At 40.8% G+C, this 23657-nt stretch overlaps 1 protein-coding gene across 1 annotated transcript in view; it reads right to left on the bottom strand.

Annotated features, from left to right (window-relative positions):
* LOC139447338 (26S proteasome non-ATPase regulatory subunit 1-like) overlaps window positions 1-23657 on the bottom strand; it is a 328509-nt gene that overhangs the window by 56832 nt on the left and 248020 nt on the right. Inside the window, exon 22 of the mRNA XM_071228641.1 lies at window positions 17997-18111. Within this exon, the coding sequence (XP_071084742.1) occupies window positions 17997-18111 (115 nt within the window). The remainder of the gene's footprint in view (window positions 1-17996; window positions 18112-23657) is intronic.

Below are 23657 nucleotides of genomic sequence, written 5' to 3'. Positions count from 1 at the left end.
CAATACTGTATCAAGGCACGGGATTCCTGTAGTCGTGTGGAAATGTTTTGCCCGTCACAACAAGGCATAGCAGGTTTAATATCCTTGTTTGTGTCTCATCTCAATACTGTATCAAGGCACGGGATTCCTGTAGTCGTGTGGAAATGTTTTGCCTGTGACAACAAGGCATAGCAGGTTTAATATCCTTGTTTGTGTCTCATCTCAATACTGTATCAAGGCACGGGATTCCTGTAGTCGTGTGGAAATGTTTTCCCTGTCACAACAAGGCATAGCAGGTTTAATATCCTTGTTTGTGTCTCATCTCAATACTGTATCAAGGCACGGGATTCCTGTAGTCGTGTGGAAATGTTTTGCCCGTCACAACAAGGCATAGCAGGTTTAATATCCTTGTTTGTGTCTCATCTCAATACTGTATCAAGGCACGGGATTCCTGTAGTCGTGTGGAAATGTTTCGCCTGTCACAACAAGGCATAGCAGGTTTAATATCCTTGTTTGTGTCTCATCTCAATACTGTATCAAGGCACGGGATTCCTGTAGTCGTGTGGAAATGTTTTGCCTGTCACAACAAGGCATAGCAGGTTTAATATCCTTGTTTGTGTATCATCTCAATACTGTATCAAGGCACGGGATTCCTGTAGTCGTGTGGAAATGTTTTGCCTGTGACAACAAGGCATAGCAGGTTTAATATCCTTGTTTGTGTCTCATCTCAATACTGTATCAAGGCACGGGATTCCTGTAGTCGTGTGGAAATGTTTTGCCCGTCACAACAAGGCATAGCAGGTTTAATATCCTTGTTTGTGTCTCATCTCAATACTGTATCAAGGCACGGGATTCCTGTAGTCGTGTGGAAATGTTTTCCCTGTGACAACAAGGCATAGCAGGTTTAATATCCTTGTTTGTGTCTCATCTCAATACTGTATCAAGGCACGGGATTCCTGTAGTCGTGTGGAAATGTTTTGCCCGTCACAACAAGGCATAGCAGGTTTAATATCCTTGTTTGTGTCTCATCTCAATACTGTATCAAGGCACGGGATTCCTGTAGTCGTGTGGAAATGTTTTGCCCGTCACAACAAGGCATAGCAGGTTTAATATCCTTGTTTGTGTCTCATCTCAATACTGTATCAAGGTACGGGATTCCTGTAGTCGTGTGGAAATGTTTTGCCCGTCACAACAAGGCATAGCAGGTTTAATATCCTTGTTTGTGTCTCATCTCAATACTGTATCAAGGCACGGGATTCCTGTAGTCGTGTGGAAATGTTTTGCCCGTCACAACAAGGCATAGCAGGTTTAATATCCTTGTTTGTGTCTCATCTCAATACTGTATCAAGGCACGGGATTCCTGTAGTCGTGTGGAAATGTTTTGCCTGTCACAACAAGGCATAGCAGGTTTAATATCCTTGTTTGTGTCTCATCTCAATACTGTATCAAGGCACGGGATTCCTGTAGTCGTGTGGAAATGTTTTGCCTGTCACAACAAGGCATAGCAGGTTTAATATCCTTGTTTGTGTCTCATCTCAATACTGTATCAAGGCACGGGATTCCTGTAGTCGTGTGGAAATGTTTTGCCTGTCACAACAAGGCATAGCAGGTTTAATATCCTTGTTTGTGTCTCATCTCAATACTGTATCAAGGCACGGGATTCCTGTAGTCGTGTGGAAATGTTTTCCCTGTCACAACAAGGCATAGCAGGTTTAATATCCTTGTTTGTGTCTCATCTCAATACTGTATCAAGGCACGGGATTCCTGTAGTCGTGTGGAAATGTTTTGCCCGTCACAACAAGGCATAGCAGGTTTAATATCCTTGTTTGTGTATCATCTCAATACTGTATCAAGGCACGGGATTCCTGTAGTCGTGTGGAAATGTTTTGCCTGTCACAACAAGGCATAGCAGGTTTAATATCCTTGTTTGTGTCTCATCTCAATACTGTATCAAGGCACGGGATTCCTGTAGTCGTGTGGAAATGTTTTGCCCGTCACAACAAGGCATAGCAGGTTTAATATCCTTGTTTGTGTCTCATCTCAATACTGTATCAAGGCACGGGATTCCTGTAGTCGTGTGGAAATGTTTTGCCTGTCACAACAAGGCATAGCAGGTTTAATATCCTTGTTTGTGTCTCATCTCAATACTGTATCAAGGCACGGGATTCCTGTAGTCGTGTGGAAATGTTTTGCCCGTCACAACAAGGCATAGCAGGTTTAATATCCTTGTTTGTGTATCATCTCAATACTGTATCAAGGCACGGGATTCCTGTAGTCGTGTGGAAATGTTTTGCCCGTCACAACAAGGCATAGCAGGTTTAATATCCTTGTTTGTGTCTCATCTCAATACTGTATCAAGGCACGGGATTCCTGTAGTCGTGTGGAAATGTTTTGCCTGTCACAACAAGGCATAGCAGGTTTAATATCCTTGTTTGTGTCTCATCTCAATACTGTATCAAGGCACTGGATTCCTGTAGTCGTGTGGAAATGTTTTGCCTCTGACAACAAGGCATAGCAGGTTTAATATCCTTGTTTGTGTCTCATCTCAATACTGTATCAAGGCACTGGATTCCTGTAGTCGTGTGGAAATGTTTTGCCTGTCACAACAAGGCATAGCAGGTTTAATATCCTTGTTTGTGTCTCATCTCAATACTGTATCAAGGCACGGGATTCCTGTAGTCGTGTGGAAATGTTTTGCCTGTCACAACAAGGCATAGCAGGTTTAATATCCTTGTTTGTGTCTCATCTCAATACTGTATCAAGGCACGGGATTCCTGTAGTCGTGTGGAAATGTTTTGCCTGTGACAACAAGGCATAGCAGGTTTAATATCCTTGTTTGTGTCTCATCTCAATACTGTATCAAGGCACGGGATTCCTGTAGTCGTGTGGAAATGTTTTGCCTGTCACAACAAGGCATAGCAGGTTTAATATCCTTGTTTGTGTCTCATCTCAATACTGTATCAAGGCACGGGATTCCTGTAGTCGTGTGGAAATGTTTTGCCCGTCACAACAAGGCATAGCAGGTTTAATATCCTTGTTTGTGTCTCATCTCAATACTGTATCAAGGCACGGGATTCCTGTAGTCGTGTGGAAATGTTTTGCCCGTCACAACAAGGCATAGCAGGTTTAATATCCTTGTTTGTGTCTCATCTCAATACTGTATCAAGGCACGGGATTCCTGTAGTCGTGTGGAAATGTTTTGCCTGTCACAACAAGGCATAGCAGGTTTAATATCCTTGTTTGTGTCTCATCTCAATACTGTATCAAGGCACGGGATTCCTGTAGTCGTGTGGAAATGTTTTCCCTGTCACAACAAGGCATAGCAGGTTTAATATCCTTGTTTGTGTCTCATCTCAATACTGTATCAAGGCACGGGATCCCTGTAGTCGTGTGGAAATGTTTTGCCCGTCACAACAAGGCATAGCAGGTTTAATATCCTTGTTTGTGTCTCATCTCAATACTGTATCAAGGCACGGGATTCCTGTAGTCGTGTGGAAATGTTTTGCCTGTGACAACAAGGCATAGCAGGTTTAATATCCTTGTTTGTGTCTCATCTCAATACTGTATCAAGGCACGGGATTCCTGTAGTCGTGTGGAAATGTTTTGCCTGTCACAACAAGGCATAGCAGGTTTAATATCCTTGTTTGTGTCTCATCTCAATACTGTATCAAGGCACGGGATTCCTGTAGTCGTGTGGAAATGTTTTGCCTGTCACAACAAGGCATAGCAGGTTTAATATCCTTGTTTGTGTCTCATCTCAATACTGTATCAAGGCACGGGATTCCTGTAGTCGTGTGGAAATGTTTTGCCCGTCACAACAAGGCATAGCAGGTTTAATATCCTTGTTTGTGTCTCATCTCAATACTGTATCAAGGCACGGGATTCCTGTAGTCGTGTGGAAATGTTTTCCCTGTCACAACAAGGCATAGCAGGTTTAATATCCTTGTTTGTGTCTCATCTCAATACTGTATCAAGGCACGGGATCCCTGTAGTCGTGTGGAAATGTTTTGCCCGTCACAACAAGGCATAGCAGGTTTAATATCCTTGTTTGTGTCTCATCTCAATACTGTATCAAGGCACGGGATTCCTGTAGTCGTGTGGAAATGTTTTGCCCGTCACAACAAGGCATAGCAGGTTTAATATCCTTGTTTGTGTCTCATCTCAATACTGTATCAAGGCACGGGATTCCTGTAGTCGTGTGGAAATGTTTTCCCTGTCAAAGAAGGCTGATGTTTGCCACTGATTATGTCGTTTCCTTTATGTTTGTTTGTTTGTATTTTTCTTTAAAGGAAAGAAAACATATCTGTAAACATGACGTTACAGAACATCTTAACTGCTAGTTCCAGGGAGCTTGTTACGGAAAAATATCCAAAAAAGTTTGAGAGTAGATTCATCAGAATGTTACGTGCTAGGAAGTCCCAAACAAGCTCAAGAAGTTGACATCCTCTGCGATGTAGCTGCCGTCATGTACCCATTCCCCCCCGGACATATTAGGCTTTTACGTAGTATTTACATACGCCATAGCTAAGAGCTGAATTGGGAACAAATACACCAATATTTAATTCAGGTTCACAGCAGTTTCATTGGTTTCAAGTCAAAGGAGTGACTTGTGACCTGTACCTATACATCACCAACTTGGGTTTTTCAAATCCACTATCCCATGATGCTGCCCAGAAACCTGTCCCTGTTATTTGAGCCAAGGTCTTGAGATTCATCTTTGACCACCTAAACATGCCTCATTTGGCAAGCAATCAAACGTGACCTGTGGTTACATATGACATGTCTATACCAATTGATTTGGGTTGGAATCCATCAATATTTGTCAAAGTTATCGTCCGGAAACCAGTCTCACATCAGTTTTCGCCTGGTTATGTGACACTGCTGACCTAATACTGATCAATTTGACTGGCCACCAAACCTGATCGGTATTTGTGGAGGACTGACTGCAAACCCACTTAGGACAATATTGTTTGAGTGATCATCTGGAAGCCAGAAATGTGACGGCTTTTGGACAACGGATGTTCACCCATTGCATGCAGTCTACTTGTCCAGGGACTATATTAGCCATTTGTCTGAACCAATCTGCCCAATGTTAAAGGTATTCATCCTGCAAGTAGAGGTAGTTTAGTTTTCAGGAGTTTATCTATTTCATTTTGAGCTGGGAAAGTGATAGAATATATATTCCTGTTGGTCGACTTCCAGTCAAGCTTAACTGATACACTGTCAAATGAATCTATTAAACCTGAGATACATTTGGTTATATTAAGTTGGAAAATAAGAATGGACGTCAAGGGGTCCTAGTACTAATGTTTATATATCCGGTTTTAGGGTGCCTAGATTTATAAATATAGTAGAGACCTCAAGGACAAAAGGACCACCTAAATTTCTAACAGCACATATTTATATTTTCACATCCATACAATACACAACAAATTGGCATATGTAATGAAACTAATTAAGGATTGACATCAATACTTCTTGTGTTTACGGAGGTATCCAAGTTAGAACCAGTGTGCACTACCTTAAATCAGGAAACAGGCCTATACACAGTAATGAACTCGATGGAGCAGACATTGTGGTCAACAGATCCCCTTTCAATCACCTTCTGAACCAGTCTTCAGAGTTTGTATCCATGACAACTGAGACACCATTAACTAAATCAAACAAATCCAAAATTTGAGATAAAATTATCAGTTCCTACAGCATTTCACTAGATTTGTCTAATCGTGTCCAACCCTGACAATTGGGAATCCTATTGATGGATATATCTATCATTGTCAGTGAAATGATGAAGATCAGTGATTCAATACTCAAACAGGGAACATCACACAAGCTTCTGATGCTCTAACGACTGTCAAAAGAACCAACTGCATTGATTTTCCAATCAAGACTAGAAAACAAATGGGCAATCAGAAATATCAGGTTCAAAGTTTCAGAAAAACAGGCATCAGACAAGACATTAAGTTAACGTGAGAACAAGTACTGCCTGCTGAGCACAAACCCTCATTCTAACGAACCATCACTTATTGCATCAGGGAGAAAATTTCCGTCAATAAAGCACGCTGACATATCCTTACACAACATGTTGGTAATCTGGACATCATCGCACATCATCAGAGGCTCTGATGACAGAGTGTTTCCATCACCAGTGTCTTTAAAGACCTCAACACGTGATGTGTTCCACCGTTTCACCTGCTGCTTCATGTCGTCCTGTGTTGATGTACATAATACGATGCAGCACACCAGGGACGGACACCTGTTGCCACAGTAATGCCATCCAATCCTTCCCAAAACCAGCAGCTCCTAGCTTCCAAACACAAGGTGGGCAACAAAAAACAACATCCTTTGATGCCCTACTGAAAGAAATCTATCTGGTTCCTGATAAGTCTAAAATGTATTCATACTTGAGGAACTGCACTTCTTCATGGGGAAGCTGATTGTCGGCTTTTATTCTTCCTGTCTCTTCACCTGCTGAAGACTCATGCCGATACTATGACCATTAATGTTTCGTGAGTTCATGGTTTAAGAGATTTCAAGCAGGATGTGTGTATGTTCATCATTTTCACACCATGGAAATATTGTGTCAAATGTCATTTTCAGTTGCTTCATCAATTGTATTGATGACCTCATTTATATGCATGAATATTCATAACAGAAACTTTTTCACTTGTGGTGGTAAAAAGGAAACGTTCAATCAGACATCACATGACCACCACATTAAGAGTCAACAGCAGGCTACTCAATGACCCGTCCAGTTCAACACCTAGAAACATCTCAAGGCTGAGGTGTACAGAACATCCTTGTATCAAAGCACAGAAAACAAGCACAAGCTTGGACTAGTTTCTCTCTGATACACTGTGCTGCTATATCTGATTTCATCTTGTGTACTTGAGAAACCAGCTACACATTCATAAAAAAGTAGCAAACCACTGTTATCACATAGTTGTCCGTAAAGCATCAGATGTGGCTGGTCTATTCTGAGATTCCACCTATTCTACCTGGGCGAGTCCTGTCAGTCCCTATCACAGCCGGGCTGACGTCAGTCGCTGATATTATCGTGTACATGTCAGACCTAACCCACTTGTCTCCCACCACAGGTAGCTGAAGCTAATTTTCCCTTCACACGTCAGTTTAATGTAACCTCTTGTCACTTTCGTGGAAGGAATTTTCTCTCAGCAAAGTTCTCAAGGAGAGAGAAAGAGTGAAAGTGTACTTTGTTTCTTTGTGTTATCGCCTTTTGACAGACTGGCAAGATAGATTATGCATAAAGGTCTTAAACAACCTACAATCAGTATTTGTAAATATTCATCAGGACTTGGGTTTCATAGTCTGCCATACACTTCTAATCAACATAACTTAAATAACCAACTAATTCAGATTACACAGAACAGTCAAACACACACAAATGTAACTGACAAAATCTATGTTGAAGACCACAAGTTCAGAGATCAGATGGCTCTCTGTTATGAGTATATACCTAATTTACTAATTTATTCAAAACTTGTCAAAGATTTGTTTGTTTGTTGTTTGACAACACACTCAGCACTATTCCCGCTATATCATGGTGGCCTGTAGGTAACTGAGTCAGGTCCAGACGATCCAGTGATTGATATCAGGAACATGCCGTCTGGTACACATGCATCTAACAAGTCAGTGAGCCTGTCCAACCAAACCATTAGGTTGCTTTTTATGACTGAGCATAGATTGCATGGGATCTATTGCTGGGGATCTATCTAGTGTTATGACACCAGCTTAACTGGAACAAAAGCACACCTTTCTTGTACTTGTTAAATCCGGGAGTTACGAAATTCTGAAAGGCACAAATGAGTGCTAATTGGTATCCTGAAGTCGCAGGTTCTTTTAGAGGGGTATGTGTTGGTAGTTACCAACATGTAATCAGTCGGTATAGATTTACACCCCATTTCACTATATCCCAGCAATACCACTGCAAGGGACAACATTGAGCTTCACACAGGGAATTGAACTCAGGTCTTTGGTGTGACAAGGAAACATGTGAACCACTAGGCCACCCCACAACCCTACCAACAGAAGAAAAACATTCAATGTTTGAGATAAAATAGATGTTCAACAAGGACTCCCAACATATTTCCAAGTTCAAAACATGACAAAAAAATCTTTTCTCAGAAAATCCACTTATCGAAATTAAACTTTGCACTGCATCCCTCCTATTGGTATAGAAAGTGTCAACCAATTTTAAAAAGAATCTATGCAGGTGTTTTCAAATTAGAGGTCACACATAAAAAAATGTCCCTAAAAAGGACGGACAGAATTTCTTTGAAAAACTATACATCCCTGCCCTGTTAGGTCGGTGGTATAATAACTGTAGCATACAGACGGAGTTTCTGAATTCGTGTGACCCATCTTCTCCATAATCCTACAGACAGGTAAGACAATCTATTGTGATCCAACCCACACGCGTGGCAGAGGGCAGCACCTGAGCATCTCCATCAGACTCCTTGTGGACAGTAGGAGAGCTAGGCCACTGTGAGGGGAGGAGGAATTCCCCTGCCTGTCTGATACACAGATAAGGCAGAGTGGTAATATGCAGAACAGCAGCAAGTTTAATGCAGGTAATGACGCATGGAGGGAAGCCATCAACACAGGGACATGAGGGGAAGAGTCATGTGCCGTGCAGATACTGTCGCTGATAAGCAGGGACACCAGACAACTGGGGCACCAGGCTCCTGGAACTACAAGTAGAGTAGGTCACGTACACTAACGGTCTAGCGAAAATCTCTTATTTCACAATACATTTCTCTCCTCGAAAACTATAACAAATAATTGTCCTGATGCTGATTGTGGAATAGAGCTGGCTGGAGCTGGCATGTCAGTAGTCAACTTTCCATCCATGTCGAGCAATATTCCCGTAGCATGCTCTTTCTACCAAGATTTCAAAGAGCGCCATAAGACTCTTGCTCAGAAGCCGTTTGATCAAGGCTACAACATTCAAGGCCTCAGCAAAGCTTTAAAAAAAATGATGATAGACAAGTGGAGGACATTTCCAAATATGATGCATCAGTGACAAGAATGGTGTCCAATTCAATTACCTATTGTGACCTGTACTATATGCGCCTCTGTTGTTTCTGGTGAACAGCAGACTTGCCTTTGCACGTCAAAGTGACGGGTGCCACCGGTGGGTCAGGATACGCTCCCCTTCTTGTACACACCTGGTATCATCACTATTTAAATGTGATTGATAAACACATGCTAATGATATTGTCTGGATCGTACAATCGACTCTGTTTTTGGCCAAGATTTGTTATGAACATGGTAAGAGTTTTGTCTCCGTCTATATATATATGTATCTACATTGGTTTTGTTTTCATAAAATACATATACAGTCATCCCCCGCGATAACGCAGGTCTCGGGGTCCATGGACGACCCCCCGCGTTATTCCAATTATGGAATGTAGGTCGGGTGATAGTGAAACTAATGAGGACACTCCACGTACTGCATGTGTATGCACACTTCAGGACGTATGTGCATACATGTGCATGGTTACAGCTGAAAAATTGTGAAAAATTGTGAGAAAAATATAAATACATGTATGATTTTATTTGGGTTTTTTTTCCCTCCAGTAAGATCGATCTTTTGTACAAGTTTAGATATCCTGTTATTGTTAACTATCTTGACTATTGGGACCCCTTGAATGTAAATATGGTAAGATATACACCATATAATGCCTAAACACACACACACACACACAGAGACACACAAACGCACACACACACACACACACACACACACACACACACACACACGTATGAAACTTGCTAACAAGGTAAATGTTTGTTTAACAATTGAAGTTATATTGATGAAGTTGGAAGTCGGATCCTAATTAGGTCTAGATATGGAGAACCTACGTCATGTGTTTTTAACAAATACAACAAACGAGGTGTTCATGGTTGTTTGGACATTTATTTTATTAGGTCATCGCTGTACTCTCACCAAATACTTGTATTCAGATGGGGAAAAGCATGAAATTTATGGGAGCCAGTGACTACTCCCAGGCAGCTGAATCTGCGATATCGCGAAGGGCGTTATCGCCGGGGGATGACTGTATAACATAAAATTATTTGATACTGACCTCAAAAGCAAACATTTTACATTTTCAACTTTCAAAAACTTCCCCTGGAGCCAAAGAATAAAATTTCTTTTCATATCCTTATCAAATAGAGCAGGCAGAAAAACCTCTGTTCCTTGAGAAGAGCAGAATGTCGAGTTTGTAATCCCCTTTTCAGGACGAATATTCTGTCTTATATATGTCTCTGGCTGCTCAGTCATATAACTTGATTACATTCCCTCACAAATATAAGAGCCAGGCTGAAAGTCACACCCTAAACTTTCCTCCATGTTCAATAGGAGTCTATGCCAGAGTCAGTCTCTCTGAAAATTGAATTGTCTCTTTTCATACTTTGGCTCAATAATAAAGTCTGCTCAGAAATTGATCAATTCAAAGGAAATGGGTCAAATGCTTAATTCTTAGAAGTGTATGAGAAATACAAATGATATTAATATCTTCTGTAATGATCTACATACAACGATTCTCAGGCAGTGGTCTTCATCTCAGGCCTAAAAGGTCAAATCTTAATGAAAAGACAGAATATCAGACAGAAATACTGCATCCAATTTTAAACTTGTTTTTCATGTGAACGTTATTTTTCATCATATGTTATTGTATGATGTAGGAGCAGGATTTACATTTCAACATCTACGAGGAGGTGAGGTCTTCAAATGGACATTTACCCTTCACCAAAAATAATATTCATGCAGCAGCATTTCAATTTATGTGCAAATCTTAAAATAATATTGAATTGAGAAATGATGATAGAATATGAAGCACTGATCAGTTATGGCAGCAAACAGGACACTTCTGATTGCACAGCCATGAATATTAATCCAAACTTCAAAACCAACAAAATGTTTCAAACATTCATAAACTGTTCATCTATTTGAACAAAGATATGACTACTGGACCTTACATCTGACACTTCTTAATTCACAATCACACCGTATCAAGCAGCACCAGATATGAGACCAACCATCCCACGTAAACATTATACAACATTTCACACAGAAGGCCTCATTGCCACGTTACATCACTGTACTATCAGCTAGTGATACAGCTATTATCACCAGTAATCAGAGCTGCTCCAGCACCTCACCACCATTCTACCATGTGAAGTACCACACATATGCAGAGGACTATTTGGGTGAAGCATTTGCCTAATGATAAGTTAATGTAGGCCACCTGTAGGATCTGGAGAGTCACAGCTAGGAGCTAATACGTTTATCTGGAGTATAACACATGGGTGAAAGTGTTTGTCTGATACACACTATTACAAAACACTCGGGTGAAACAGATAGGAAATGTGCACAGCTAAATATTTGGGTACCATATGACCTAACATCCTGTAATTTGCAACCAATCTGGCTCAGACTTGAGAAACATTGACTTTGCTTTTCTTCTAGTTGTATTTTAGTAATGTGAAATTTAAGCATCTTGTTACTGTTATCACAAACCTACTTTCAAATTACTCTGTGGCAGTGATTTAGTGATTTAGTCACGAGTGGGTTTTTTTAACATTCTGGTTTACAAGAATCAGAACAGGAATATTGAACAGCATAAGTATTTACAGTGTGTGACCTGGCTGCTTGTGTCAATGTGCCCTGGCACTCTGGATCAGTGCTCATGCTATCAACCACTGGTTTGTCTGGCCCAGACTGGTGTGAAATAGCTGGAATATTTCTGACTCTTCCCTCAGTCACTGTTGGATACACTTACAAGCTACCTATAATCAAATTGTCAATGATGTCTCATTTCAGTGATTTGTACAAAACTTTTTAAATGGTGTGATTTTGAAGGAAATCTAACTTTCTGAATTAACCAACTTTCACGGCCTATCTAACTGTATACACACTGGACAAGGACAGTATCATTAGCCGTTTCGTAAGGAGCATTCTTTAAAGAAAATATCCATTAGCAGTAGGGGGAATAGCTAGATCTATACTCTTCCACCCTATTGCTTATCACCTTGCTCCAATGACAGAGAGGCCACGTATTGATTAGTTGAGTCAACTCCGTTTCAATAATTCCACTCCTACAGGACAAGTTTGTCAGCTCATCCACAGGGACCCATTATCAACAAGTAGCACCACTATCTGCACCCACATTCTTGACCAATCTCTACCGTGTCAAATACAATTTAATGTCAATGCTGAGTTTGGCAATCTTGGCAGTGTTTCAATGGCAGCTTCCCTTCCAGACACATTTTATCATGGAGAATATCGGCACCGATTACATAAGACACTTGTAGGATTCCTGGCTTTTTTCGGAGGCCTGGAAGTAAAGGTCTATTGATATCCCCGTAGACACAATCTATACCAGATTAATCCACACTACCCATTATGATGGTCACTGAAAGAAAACAAACTGCTTCATAGCTTCGCCTTTGTGCAGAGAATACACAGAGAGGAATAACTAGGGTTTAATGTGTAAACGAGCTCTCCCCCAAAATAAGAGAGAAAAAAACATTTCCCAATTCCATCTCCTCCATTTGTTCAGTCCAAAAGAGCCTCTTACTCCAGGAGATTCACTTTGTCAGCAACATCAAACATGGAACATTTCATGACATCATTTCATCACCTCAAACACAATTTCCAATCTAAATTGCCTGTTTGTTCACAAACATTTCCTTTGGTTTTTGAAAGCAGTTAGACAGAACTGTGATGAGACACAGACAAGGAACTGGTGAATATGTTTGATAATCTGACAACAGCATCCTGCCCCATCACGGCACTCCACGAACCCTGTACATTCTACAACATGAATCTAACAAGTTGTCATCCTTGCTCCATATCGAGCACCGCTGAGGGGTGACCACCCATCCTATCATCAACACCTGTCCGAGAGATGGACAGTGCAAGAGTCAAACTGCCCCAGACGAAGATGCATCAATATTTGTGAAAGATAGATTTTCACTCATTGTCACAGTAGCTGGTGTGAGATATGTAAAGTTTACATGGGGGTGTTTAATTAGTATTTCTTGTGTTTCAGAACACAGCAGAAGGTCAGAGAGCAGTGTTAACACAAGAAGAAAGGCAATTACCCGGACTCAACTGAGATGAGAGACAACAAGTGGGCAAGAATGGTACCACACATAATGCCAGGCACTGTACAGTTAAAGTCAACTGAACATAGCATCCAGTTTGTGTATATGAATTGGATAAGATCATCAGCAAGGACAGTGAGAATGTGAGCTTGTTCAGATGGCTTGGTTATTTGTGTTACATCCATCATTAGGTCGTCTCACCACACTGTTCATGGTCCTGTATAGCTTTGTACTGTCAATGGCTTTGTAAAGTGCCCTAATGTTATTGCTATTGTACAGCACCCTGATGTCAATGGGACTCTCTAGCTTTGTCATAATTTCAACTTTTTAAATTTATACAATTTTTCAGTTAAAATTCAAAAATCCAAAATGAATGATTTGACTAAGAGAGAGACAAGTAGCCCTACAGATTTTTCAGGAAGGTAAACGTGTAAGAACCCTGACAAAGAGACCCATATCTTCCCAATCCTGAGCCGTCATTCCATAAGCATTGGCAGCATTTCTGAATGAAATGTTCTGCATGCACATGTTAATTGTCTGCTAGGGACTAATCCCAGCTGAAATATTATAGGCTCTGAAGAAGACTGTGACAGGGAGATTCTTACACTTGATAATGATGCCTACCACCTGAGCTGCTCACTGATGAATGGCAACTGTGCCCAACAACTACTGCCATAATAGTCCTGAACCACAGTCCTGATACACTGACATAGTCATCCCAGTACAAAGTGACAGTGCCGTCATCTCCGTCCATAGTCACAGATAATGGTACAACTACCACTGTGCCCAACAACTACTGCCATAATATTCCTGAACCACAGTCCTGATACACTGACATAGTCATCCCAGTACAAAGTGACAGTGCCGTCATCTCCGTCCATAGTCACAGATAATGGTACAACTACCACTGTGCCCAACAACTACTGCCATAATAGTCCTGAACCACAGTCCTGATACACAGACATAGTCATCCCAGTACAAAGTAACAGTGCCGTCATCTCCGTCCATAGTCACAGATAATGGTACAACTACCACTGTGCCCAACAACTACATGTACTGCCATAATAGTCCTGAACCACAGTCCTGATACACTGACATAGTCATCCCAGTACAAAGTGACAGTGCCATCATCTCCATCCATAGTCACAGATAATGGTCAACTACCACTGTGCCAAACAACTACTGCCATAATAGTCCTGAACCACAGTCCTGATACACAGACATCGTCATCCCAGTACAAAGTGACAGTGCCATCATCTCCGTCCATAGTCACAGATAATGGTACAACTACCGCTGTGCCCAACAACTACTGCCATAATATTCCTGAACCACAGTCCTGATACACAGACATCGTCATCCCAGTACAAAGTGACAGTGCCATCATCTCCATCCATAGTCACAGATAATGGTCAACTACCACTGTGCCCAACAACTACATGTACTGCCATAATAGTCCTGAACCACAGTCCTGATACACAGACATAGTCATCCCAGTACAAAGTGACAGTGCCATCATCTCCATCCATAGTCACAGATAATGGTACAACTACCGCTGTGCCCAACAACTACTGCCATAATAGTCCTGAACCACAGTCCTGATACACAGACATAGTCATCCCAGTACAAAGTGACTGTGCCGCCATCTCCGTCCATAGTGACAGATAATGGTACAACTACCGCTGTGCATGTGCTCCGATCTCTCCCTGCAGCAGTGGATAGACCTGCCACTGATGCCTTCACTTTCAAAGACCTCCACACTGACCCAGAATTGTTTTTACCAAACACTGCCTGAGATGTCCCACTGAGGGTTCATCCACTGTCTAATCAGTTCCACAAACTCCCTAATGGGGGATAACAAAAAAATCAAAGCAAACTAGGAAATCATGTACCACTGTTCAGAGAAAATATTGCCCACTGAATCTCGTAAAAGTGACAAATAGTTTTCATCCCTAATTACAGTACAGGTAAACAGAATTAGTAAATATTTGGCAATTCCTGAGATGCTAAACATCATACAGTAACCAAACAGACACTTGGAAACCAGTAAGTGTTCTATCAGCATAATCACCTCCTACATGTTATCAATAAAATAACCAAAATACAACTACTAAAACACAGGTAGATTTAATGGCATGTCAAAAAAGCATGCTCCTGCTAGGCAGGCCCAGCTGCCTCCCAAGCAATATTTGTTCTGTGACATCCTTATAGATACAGGATAACCTGTGCTGGCACTAATACGCCTGGTTTCATTCAGCCTGCTTGTGTAATGTGTTACACGGAGCGCTTCCAACAAGGTAAAAGATAAAACTCCTCCAGCAGCAAGGAGCAGAAACAGCCCATGCAAGGGATTCCTGAAATGCCTTGAAACAGAGAGGTGGAAAGTTCACTTCCACATAGAAAAAATGGAAAGCAGCCAGAGATAAGGGTATCCAGGACAGCAGACTTACAGATATTATAAACTATGATTGTTTGGCTACTAACTGTCTGTTAACATTTGGGGTTAGTGTGCTCCAGCCCTCCATTCTTGGTACCACTATCTGCATGTGGGGCAATACCTCTCTTACACTCACTCATTAAAACTTGGGAAACAGACATGGCAGAGGATTTCCTTTTTTATATTTGATTTTTTGTCTATTTGTTGTTAAACGCTGCTCTCAGCAATATTCCAGCTATATGGCAGCGGTCTGTGAATAATCTAGTCTGGACCAGACAATCCAGTGATTCACATCATGAGCATCGATGCACACAATTGGGATAGATGACATGCATCAACCAAGTCAGTCAGTCGCCTCTTATGTTTTCCTTTTGAAAGCCACTATGTAGTTTCACATATTTTTTACTTAATCAAGCAAAAAAGCATATAATGAAGGGGGGTGGGGGGGTGGGGGGGGGGGGTAGCCTAATGGGTAAAATGTTCACTTGTCATGCTGAAGATCTACTTTTATTTCCGCCTCTTTTAACAGCATTCCGTCAGCAACAAAATATTTTGACCACTTAGAGGTGAAATCTCTGTTACAAAACAGCCTCAATGGATTATGACAGTCTAAAGAAGACGGGAAGCTGAATTTAAATCAATCAAAAACAAAACTTGTTATCTTAGGGAGCCAAGCTAAGGATCAAAACTCCAAATTCCATTTAAATAACATGCCTTTTGAAATATGGGAATCATATAACTATCTCGGAATCACTTTTCACAGGAATGGGTCATTTGTACAAACAATAACGCATCCTGGAAGTAAAGCAATGAGAGGCTGGTTCAGATCAAAGCCAGTGTGATAACAGATTCACTCTCCTTGGTGTCTTCCTTACTACGACAGTACAGAACACAGATGGAGCCCATAGCAATGGATCACTCTGAACTGTGGGGTGCCCAGCTTACAAGACACGAAGATGTTCTACAAAACTGGTCCAAACTCCTTGTCAACTCCACAACCATAAAGCCTGCTACAAGCATTCTTGGAGTCCCCTGAAAGAGGAGTAACACAGCCTGTCTCAGTGAACTTGTGTGAACTTCAGTGAACTCAGGGACTGTATCCATTATCAACTTTTGCCTTACTTGTATCCAAACTGGGAAATACGAATCTCTGCAAGCAACCAAATTCCATCCACGATGCAATATTGGTGATACATTTGAATTAACATACTACCCAGCTGCTGTCAATACTGTCAAGCAGCGTAACATTAACAAAACAGAGACTGGGTGAACTCGATCTTCAAATAAGTAAAAGGGCTTTTTCCCAGGCTACGGTGAGTCTGGGGGGAGAGAGAAAGAAGAAAGAAGGGAGAATGTATTTTCCTTCTTTCTGTGTGAATCCTCCGAGAACTTAAACAAATTAAACATAAAACTTGATCAGTATTCATACTGATGATTTCTTTACAGCGATGAAGTATTGGAAGACAAGAAACTGTTTATGGAAAAGGGGCTTCTTCTTGCCCACACATACATTCCCCTGAAGAAGGGACAGAGATAGCTCTGAAATGTTGGTACAGATAATAAAGAAGTCGTGTTATCCATGAAAAGTTTCACTTCTCCATGGTCTTCCGCCTGGTTTGATTCCTGCCATGGGTACAATGTGTGAAGCCCATTTCTGGTGTCCCCCGCCGTGTTATTGCTGGAATATTGCTTAAAGCGGCGTAAAACCATAATCAATCACTCACTCACTCATGGTCTTCCGACTGCATATCAAAGACTTGGTATAAGTATTGTTTGCTTCACAGTTGCCCACCAGCAAGTCAGTCTCTAGCATTGGGGGACTGACATTTCTTTGTAACACTACCGCTGTGCCAGTAAGTTTCACAGGCATGTTACACAAACATACATTTACCCAATGGAAGTCCTCAAAAAACATCAAACACTGCTATTTATTGACACAGAACAACTGATGTAAAAAATACAATGAAACAAATACTATTAAAAGCCCCAATAATAATTCCTTGTATATCCTACTGCCAACAAAGAAGTTTGGAACGTTCGTTGTAGTTAGACTGAAGATATCGGTAAATATATCCATCCAATACATTCCTAAATACAATGTAGATTACTTCAACACTTAGTCTAACTCAAGAAGATTATTTAAGGCAAGTTGTCAGGATGGTTTTATATCCAGAACCTCAAGGGTAAACATCTATTTCATAATGGTCCCTACCTCTCTGATGGTGTTTTGTAGTCTGTCTTACAGACCCTGATACAAATATATCAAATACAGCCCATGCAAGTCTAGATTTCTGTAGTATCTGAAAATGAAGAGAGTCTCTGGGCTCTTTTTTATTAGATTTTTATTAAGATAATTTAAGAACTATTTTTTCTGTACGATATGTTCATTTCAGAGACGAGATGTCAGTCTAGGTGTTTTGTTGTGTAAGAAACTCCGAGTGTGGCCTACCTTCAGCCCAGTGCCAGCACAAGCAATGCCAAGAGCCATGGCGGCGCCGAATCGGACATGAGGGTTGTAGCTCTCGGACAGCAGGGACACCACACTGGGACACTGCTCGGGGGTTCTGAAAGGAGATGGAACATGTGTAGAGTCATGTCATGCACTGGTCAAATACAACAACAAAGCTCACTCAACTGCACCTTTGTGACAAAAGTAATTCCCCTCAATGACTACATGTCAAAAAGAAGAGTGAGTGAGTGAGTATGGTTTTACGCCGCTTATAGCAATATTCCAGCAATATCACGGCAGGGGGCACCAGAAATGAGCTTCACACATTGTACCCATGTCAGGAATCGAACCCGGATGTTCAGCGTGATGAGCGAACGCTTTAACCACAAGGCTACCGGACCGCCCCACATGTGAAAAAGAAGAGCGAGAAGCGTTTCAACATCACACTGAGCATGCTGTATCAGGCTTGTTGGTCTCTTTGAGGAGGAACGCCAAAAGTGTTGCCGGTTGTATTGTTTGATCACTTTGATGAAACCCACGAGCATGGTTATGGTGCTGACAGATCAATGATCATAATCGTGGCCCATCTGGGTTGGTTGGTTTGTTGTTTAACGCCGCACTCAGCAATATTCCAGCTATGTGACGGTTGTCTGGACCAGACAATCCAGTGATTGATATCATGAGCATCAATCCTCTCAATGTGGGATTGATAACATGCAATAACCAAGTCAGCGAGCCTGACCACCCGATCCTGTTAGTCGCAAAACAAACACCGAATCGTACAAGGCCTACCTAGACACAACACTAAGGTGTAAGGCTTTAGACCATTCAGCCTCTTATGTCCTCAAGACATAATTACATGCTTATATGTACTTGGACAAAGGAACGGTGTCTTTCCTGAATGTTGTTTTGCTATTTGTTGGTTTAGGTCCATATTCCAAATGAAAATACTGTCTCATGTATCTACCATGGACAAACTTCAGCAACCAAACGTATAAAATATCCTTTTACAAAATAAACAGTTCAAATCCTTCACACGTGCTCATGTTGCATTGACTGCAAACACAAATATGGAATCTCATCCTCATGTCTCTACTCTTTCAGAAACGTAAGGACTCAATGGATTTGCAGCCGACCCACACTCAGAAGAAGAGGGACAGTCTGTGTTCCCATGCTAAACAACCTGTTAGCTGCACCGATTACAAAGTACAGCACTTCATGCAGTCAGCAGCCTGATAGGATTTCTTTGTAAGCAAACATGCTGTGGTGGACTGGGGTACCTGTGTTGTGTTAGATCCGTGGAGATCATGCAGTAATTGTCATCCGAAGACACAACAGACAGATCTGATTCATAGGAAAAAGATGAAAATGACCATATTGACTCAGCCTGTTATTGCTGCTGCTACTGATGGCCTTGCTTTGTACAGCATTGTTCAGGATTGGGTAGGCAATTTCCGCTGTCTGAGACAAGAGGATGCAGAAGTGTGTGCATCTGCACATAACATCATCTCTAATATTTATTAATGGGCTAACACCAGATAACGGTCATAATTAACAGACAGCACTGATTCAATTTTACAGACAGCTACACATACAATCAAATTAGGGTAAATCTAAAGAGTCTTCTAACCACTGACTGGAATACAATTCAAGATAGAATACGTAAAAAAAATGTCCGATGCTAACACAAACATTAGATCAAAGCGATATTCCTGCTCCAAACTTACAACCTTTCCATGGTAAAAATAAATATAACAAAACAAATCAAGGACATAACCAACAAATAAAATTGCCATTTTTGACAAAGATTCTAAAAAACCCATTATTTTCACAGTACAAACAGTATTTCTATTCTTGACAAATTTGGGTTGAGGTAACTCTTTCTTATTTATTCATAAATATAATGACTACTGTTATCATAACTTCATGTGCCTGAAGGAATTATGAAAGTAAAATTCAAGAATGTTTCAAACATTTTGCTTCATTTTGAAGACCTTAAGAAGGTCATGTGAATAAAAAGCAGTAGCATCAGTATGGTCCAGACGGTAAATAAACATTTGTTTGCTCACAAGACCACAAGACACCAAGTCCCACAAGGCCTGCAGACTTAGCTTGCAAAGGAAAATGTAATTATAAATCTGGCTATGATCTTTAACCGTCTCTCAGAAATGATCATTCACAGCGGACAGACATGATGCTCGGATGTCCAATCAAACAAACACGATGAATGTCATAATTGCTGCCTAGCAGTAACCACTAAGAAAGCTTGGTAGCTCAGAGCAAGGGATTATACTCTAATTGCTGCTAAACCTAGCTCAAGTCGAGGCAATTCCGGCAACGATAACACATGAGCGTGCCATTAAGTGTTTCCTTTGTTGTGAAGGATTGCTATGCAAAATGTGCTCGCTCCTTGAATCTTGCAAAGATTAACAAGCATTTACAGTATTATCAGTTTCCTCTTTAATGGAGCGTCCATTATTCTTCATTTCATTAATAACAAAGATGCTTATGTTGGTATGTGTCTCTAGTTCCTTACTGTTCCAAACAGTGTGTGTAGCGAGGCACAGGATTTTCCTAATGGCTGCAAATGAATTGCCTCTCAATATTATAGTCAATGGGTTCTTTCATTCTACGATGTATACATGTCAGAATAGATCAGAAATACAGGATGGATATATTTTTGGGGGGTGGGGAGGAGAGAAGATTCAAACCAAAGACAATAAAGGGCTATGTAACTCTTGATAAATATCTTCATTTTTGTTTCTCAATCTCAAATAGGCAAAAGACATTGTGACATGAATATTATTTTTCTCAGCATTCTACCAACCTGATGCTTTTATTGTTTTCATACTCACAATATAAGATCAATAATGTTTATCCTATTTCTTAGCCATGCGTATCATTACTAAGACTTTTTTAAGAATATCCCTGTTTAAACTAAGTTTGGAAAAAAAATCAAGGTCTGAAATGGTAATATTTGCAACAATGTGTCTTTTTTGTATGTCGACACAAACTGCTGGAGCAATATAAATATAGGCCAAAGTATAATATTGCAGACTAATTATACTGTCACATTCAGTCAAACTGTTTAACATCAACAACAAAAAGTCGCTTGGTGACAGGTCAGCGATTGACATGTTCACTACAATGCACATAGCATTTAAACTTACACAACACACAAAGGCTGTTGTGTTTCTTCCGTCAGACACATTGTATCCATGAATGGCCCCACAAATCACTGGCAGGGAACCTGCTTGTGAGAGCAGAAAACTTAAGTTACAAATTATATATAAATAAAAATACTACTTCCGTCAGTTATATTTTGAAACATTTAAGCTGTCCGTTAGCAGTGTTGTTAAAGTTGACCTCTTCCACACAATGAGTGCAGCTTCCAGGTCGTGGCCAGAACAAGGCTTGAACTTCCAGAACAACAAATAAATCACTTGCAACCCAAAATCATTTATTACAAGAGCTAAAACTTATGTAAATAGGAACATATTGTTTAGGAAACCTTGAACCCTGACCCAACTGGGTAAAAGCGCTGGCTGAGTTGACAAGCAGCATGGAGCCATGTTTCAGAAGGTACATGATCGGATGTTGAGGTTGATAGACAGATGTCAGGCAGTCATCATACAACAATGGCCTGCTGGTGTCACTCAGTCCCACCACATTTGGCTCCTATACCTGTACTGTTGATAGAGGGCAAGCTGGTTGTTGAAGCACACGCCACAGATACATGGTACTGGATATACAGTTACACCGGAACAAACCCAGTGACCACACTGTAATCAGCCTGTTTATGTTGGACATTACCAGAAACCCTCTTGTAAGGGCTCTCTAGAACATCACCCTCTAACACAGGTTGGGAACAAACCCAGTGACCACACTGTAATCAGCCTGTTTATGTTGGACATTACCAGAAACCCTCTTGTAAGGGCTCTCTAGAACATCATCCTCTAACACAGGTTGGGAACAAACCCAGTGACCACACTGTAATCAGCCTGTTTATGTTGGACATTACCAGAAACCCTCTTGTAAGGGCTCTCTAGAACATCACCCTCTAACACAGGTTGGGAACAAACCCAGTGACCACACTGTAATCAGCCTGTTTATGTTGGACATTACCAGAAACCCTCTTGTAAGGGCTCTCTAGAACATCACCCTCTAACACAGGTTGGGAACAAACCCAGTGACCACACTGTAATCAGCCTGTTTATGTTGGACATTACCAGAAACCCTCTCTAGAACATCACCCTCTAACACAGGTTGGGAACAAACCCAGTGACCACACTGTAATCAGCCTGTTTATGTTGGACATTACCAGAAACCCTCTTGTAAGGGCTCTCTAGAACATCACCCTCTAACACAGGTTGGGAACAAACCCAGTGACCACACTGTAATCAGCCTGTTTATGTTGGACATTACCAGAAACCCTCTTGTAAGGGCTCTCTAGAACATCACCCTCTAACACAGGTTGGGAACAAACCCAGTGACCACACTGTAATCAGCCTGTTTATGTTGGACATTACCAGAAACCCTCTTGTAAGGGCTCTCTAGAACATCACCCTCTAACACAGGTTGGGAACAAACCCAGTGACCACACTGTAATCAGCCTGTTTATGTTGTACATTACCAGAAACCCTCTTGTAAGGGCTCTCTACAATATCACCCTCTAACACAGGTTCAGAACAAACCCAGTGACCACACTAGTATTTCATTACAGAATGAAAGTGTTGTTTTTTTTGGTCAAAATTTGTTTCTACAGTTCTGACTTGTTTTCAACACACAAAAAAAAGATATATTTTCATAGAATTCAACAAGTCTACTTGTACTAATTTCTAGGAAACAAACGACAATAGAAATGACTCCGTTACAATGATAAAGTTGATGATCTGACTTCAATCATTCCTTCAATCAGAACAGAAACCAGCCAATATCCTGGATCCAACCTGCTGTAACAACATCCACTTTACCAGTCATAAAATGAGAGAATGTCATATTTGCAAAACAGAGTAGTGTATTCATTAAACACTAAATTTGGTAAATATTTGACAGAAAGTCTTCAAAGTCCAATAATTTTCCTTCAAATTCCTATAAGCATCATTTCATGAAGGATAGAGCATCGTACAGCAGATCTTGCCTCACTTATTTACTTACTGCACAGATCCATCTTCCTAAGATGTCCACATCATTACTAATCACATTCCACATTTGGGTAATTAGATAAATCCTTCACAATTCCTAATGGACGGAGGATTGCTTTACGTCAGTGTCACCTCAGATTTGGACAAAATCCAAAACTGTCTCATGATGCATTTTTGATTCACCACAATTTAATTTCTTTCAAGTAATAAAGCATATTTTGTTCAGTTTGATAACACCATGGCTCTCTTTAAGCCTCAAGTCCTATAATTTAATGCAATTTAGTTGAATGTAACTCCCAATCTAAAACTTTCACCCACAATAAAATCATCTGCATATCTGCTCCACATGACATCATGCACAAACACAGTGAGAGGAAAACTGAACTAGGTACGTTCAACAGTCACAGTCAACAATATCGTCTCTCTTGTGTCATTCCTTCTCACTCAAACGTCACAAAAACAACTCACAAACAAAACCATTAGCCAAGTTCGCTGGGGGATTTCAAATGGAGGAAAA

Source organism: Haliotis cracherodii, unplaced genomic scaffold, assembly GCF_022045235.1.
Source record: "Haliotis cracherodii isolate W230 unplaced genomic scaffold, xgHalCrac1.p SCAF_7, whole genome shotgun sequence".
NCBI lineage: Eukaryota > Metazoa > Mollusca > Gastropoda > Lepetellida > Haliotidae > Haliotis > Haliotis cracherodii.
Note: the sequence above shows the minus strand (reverse complement) of the source record. Positions and strands in the feature narration are given on the sequence as shown.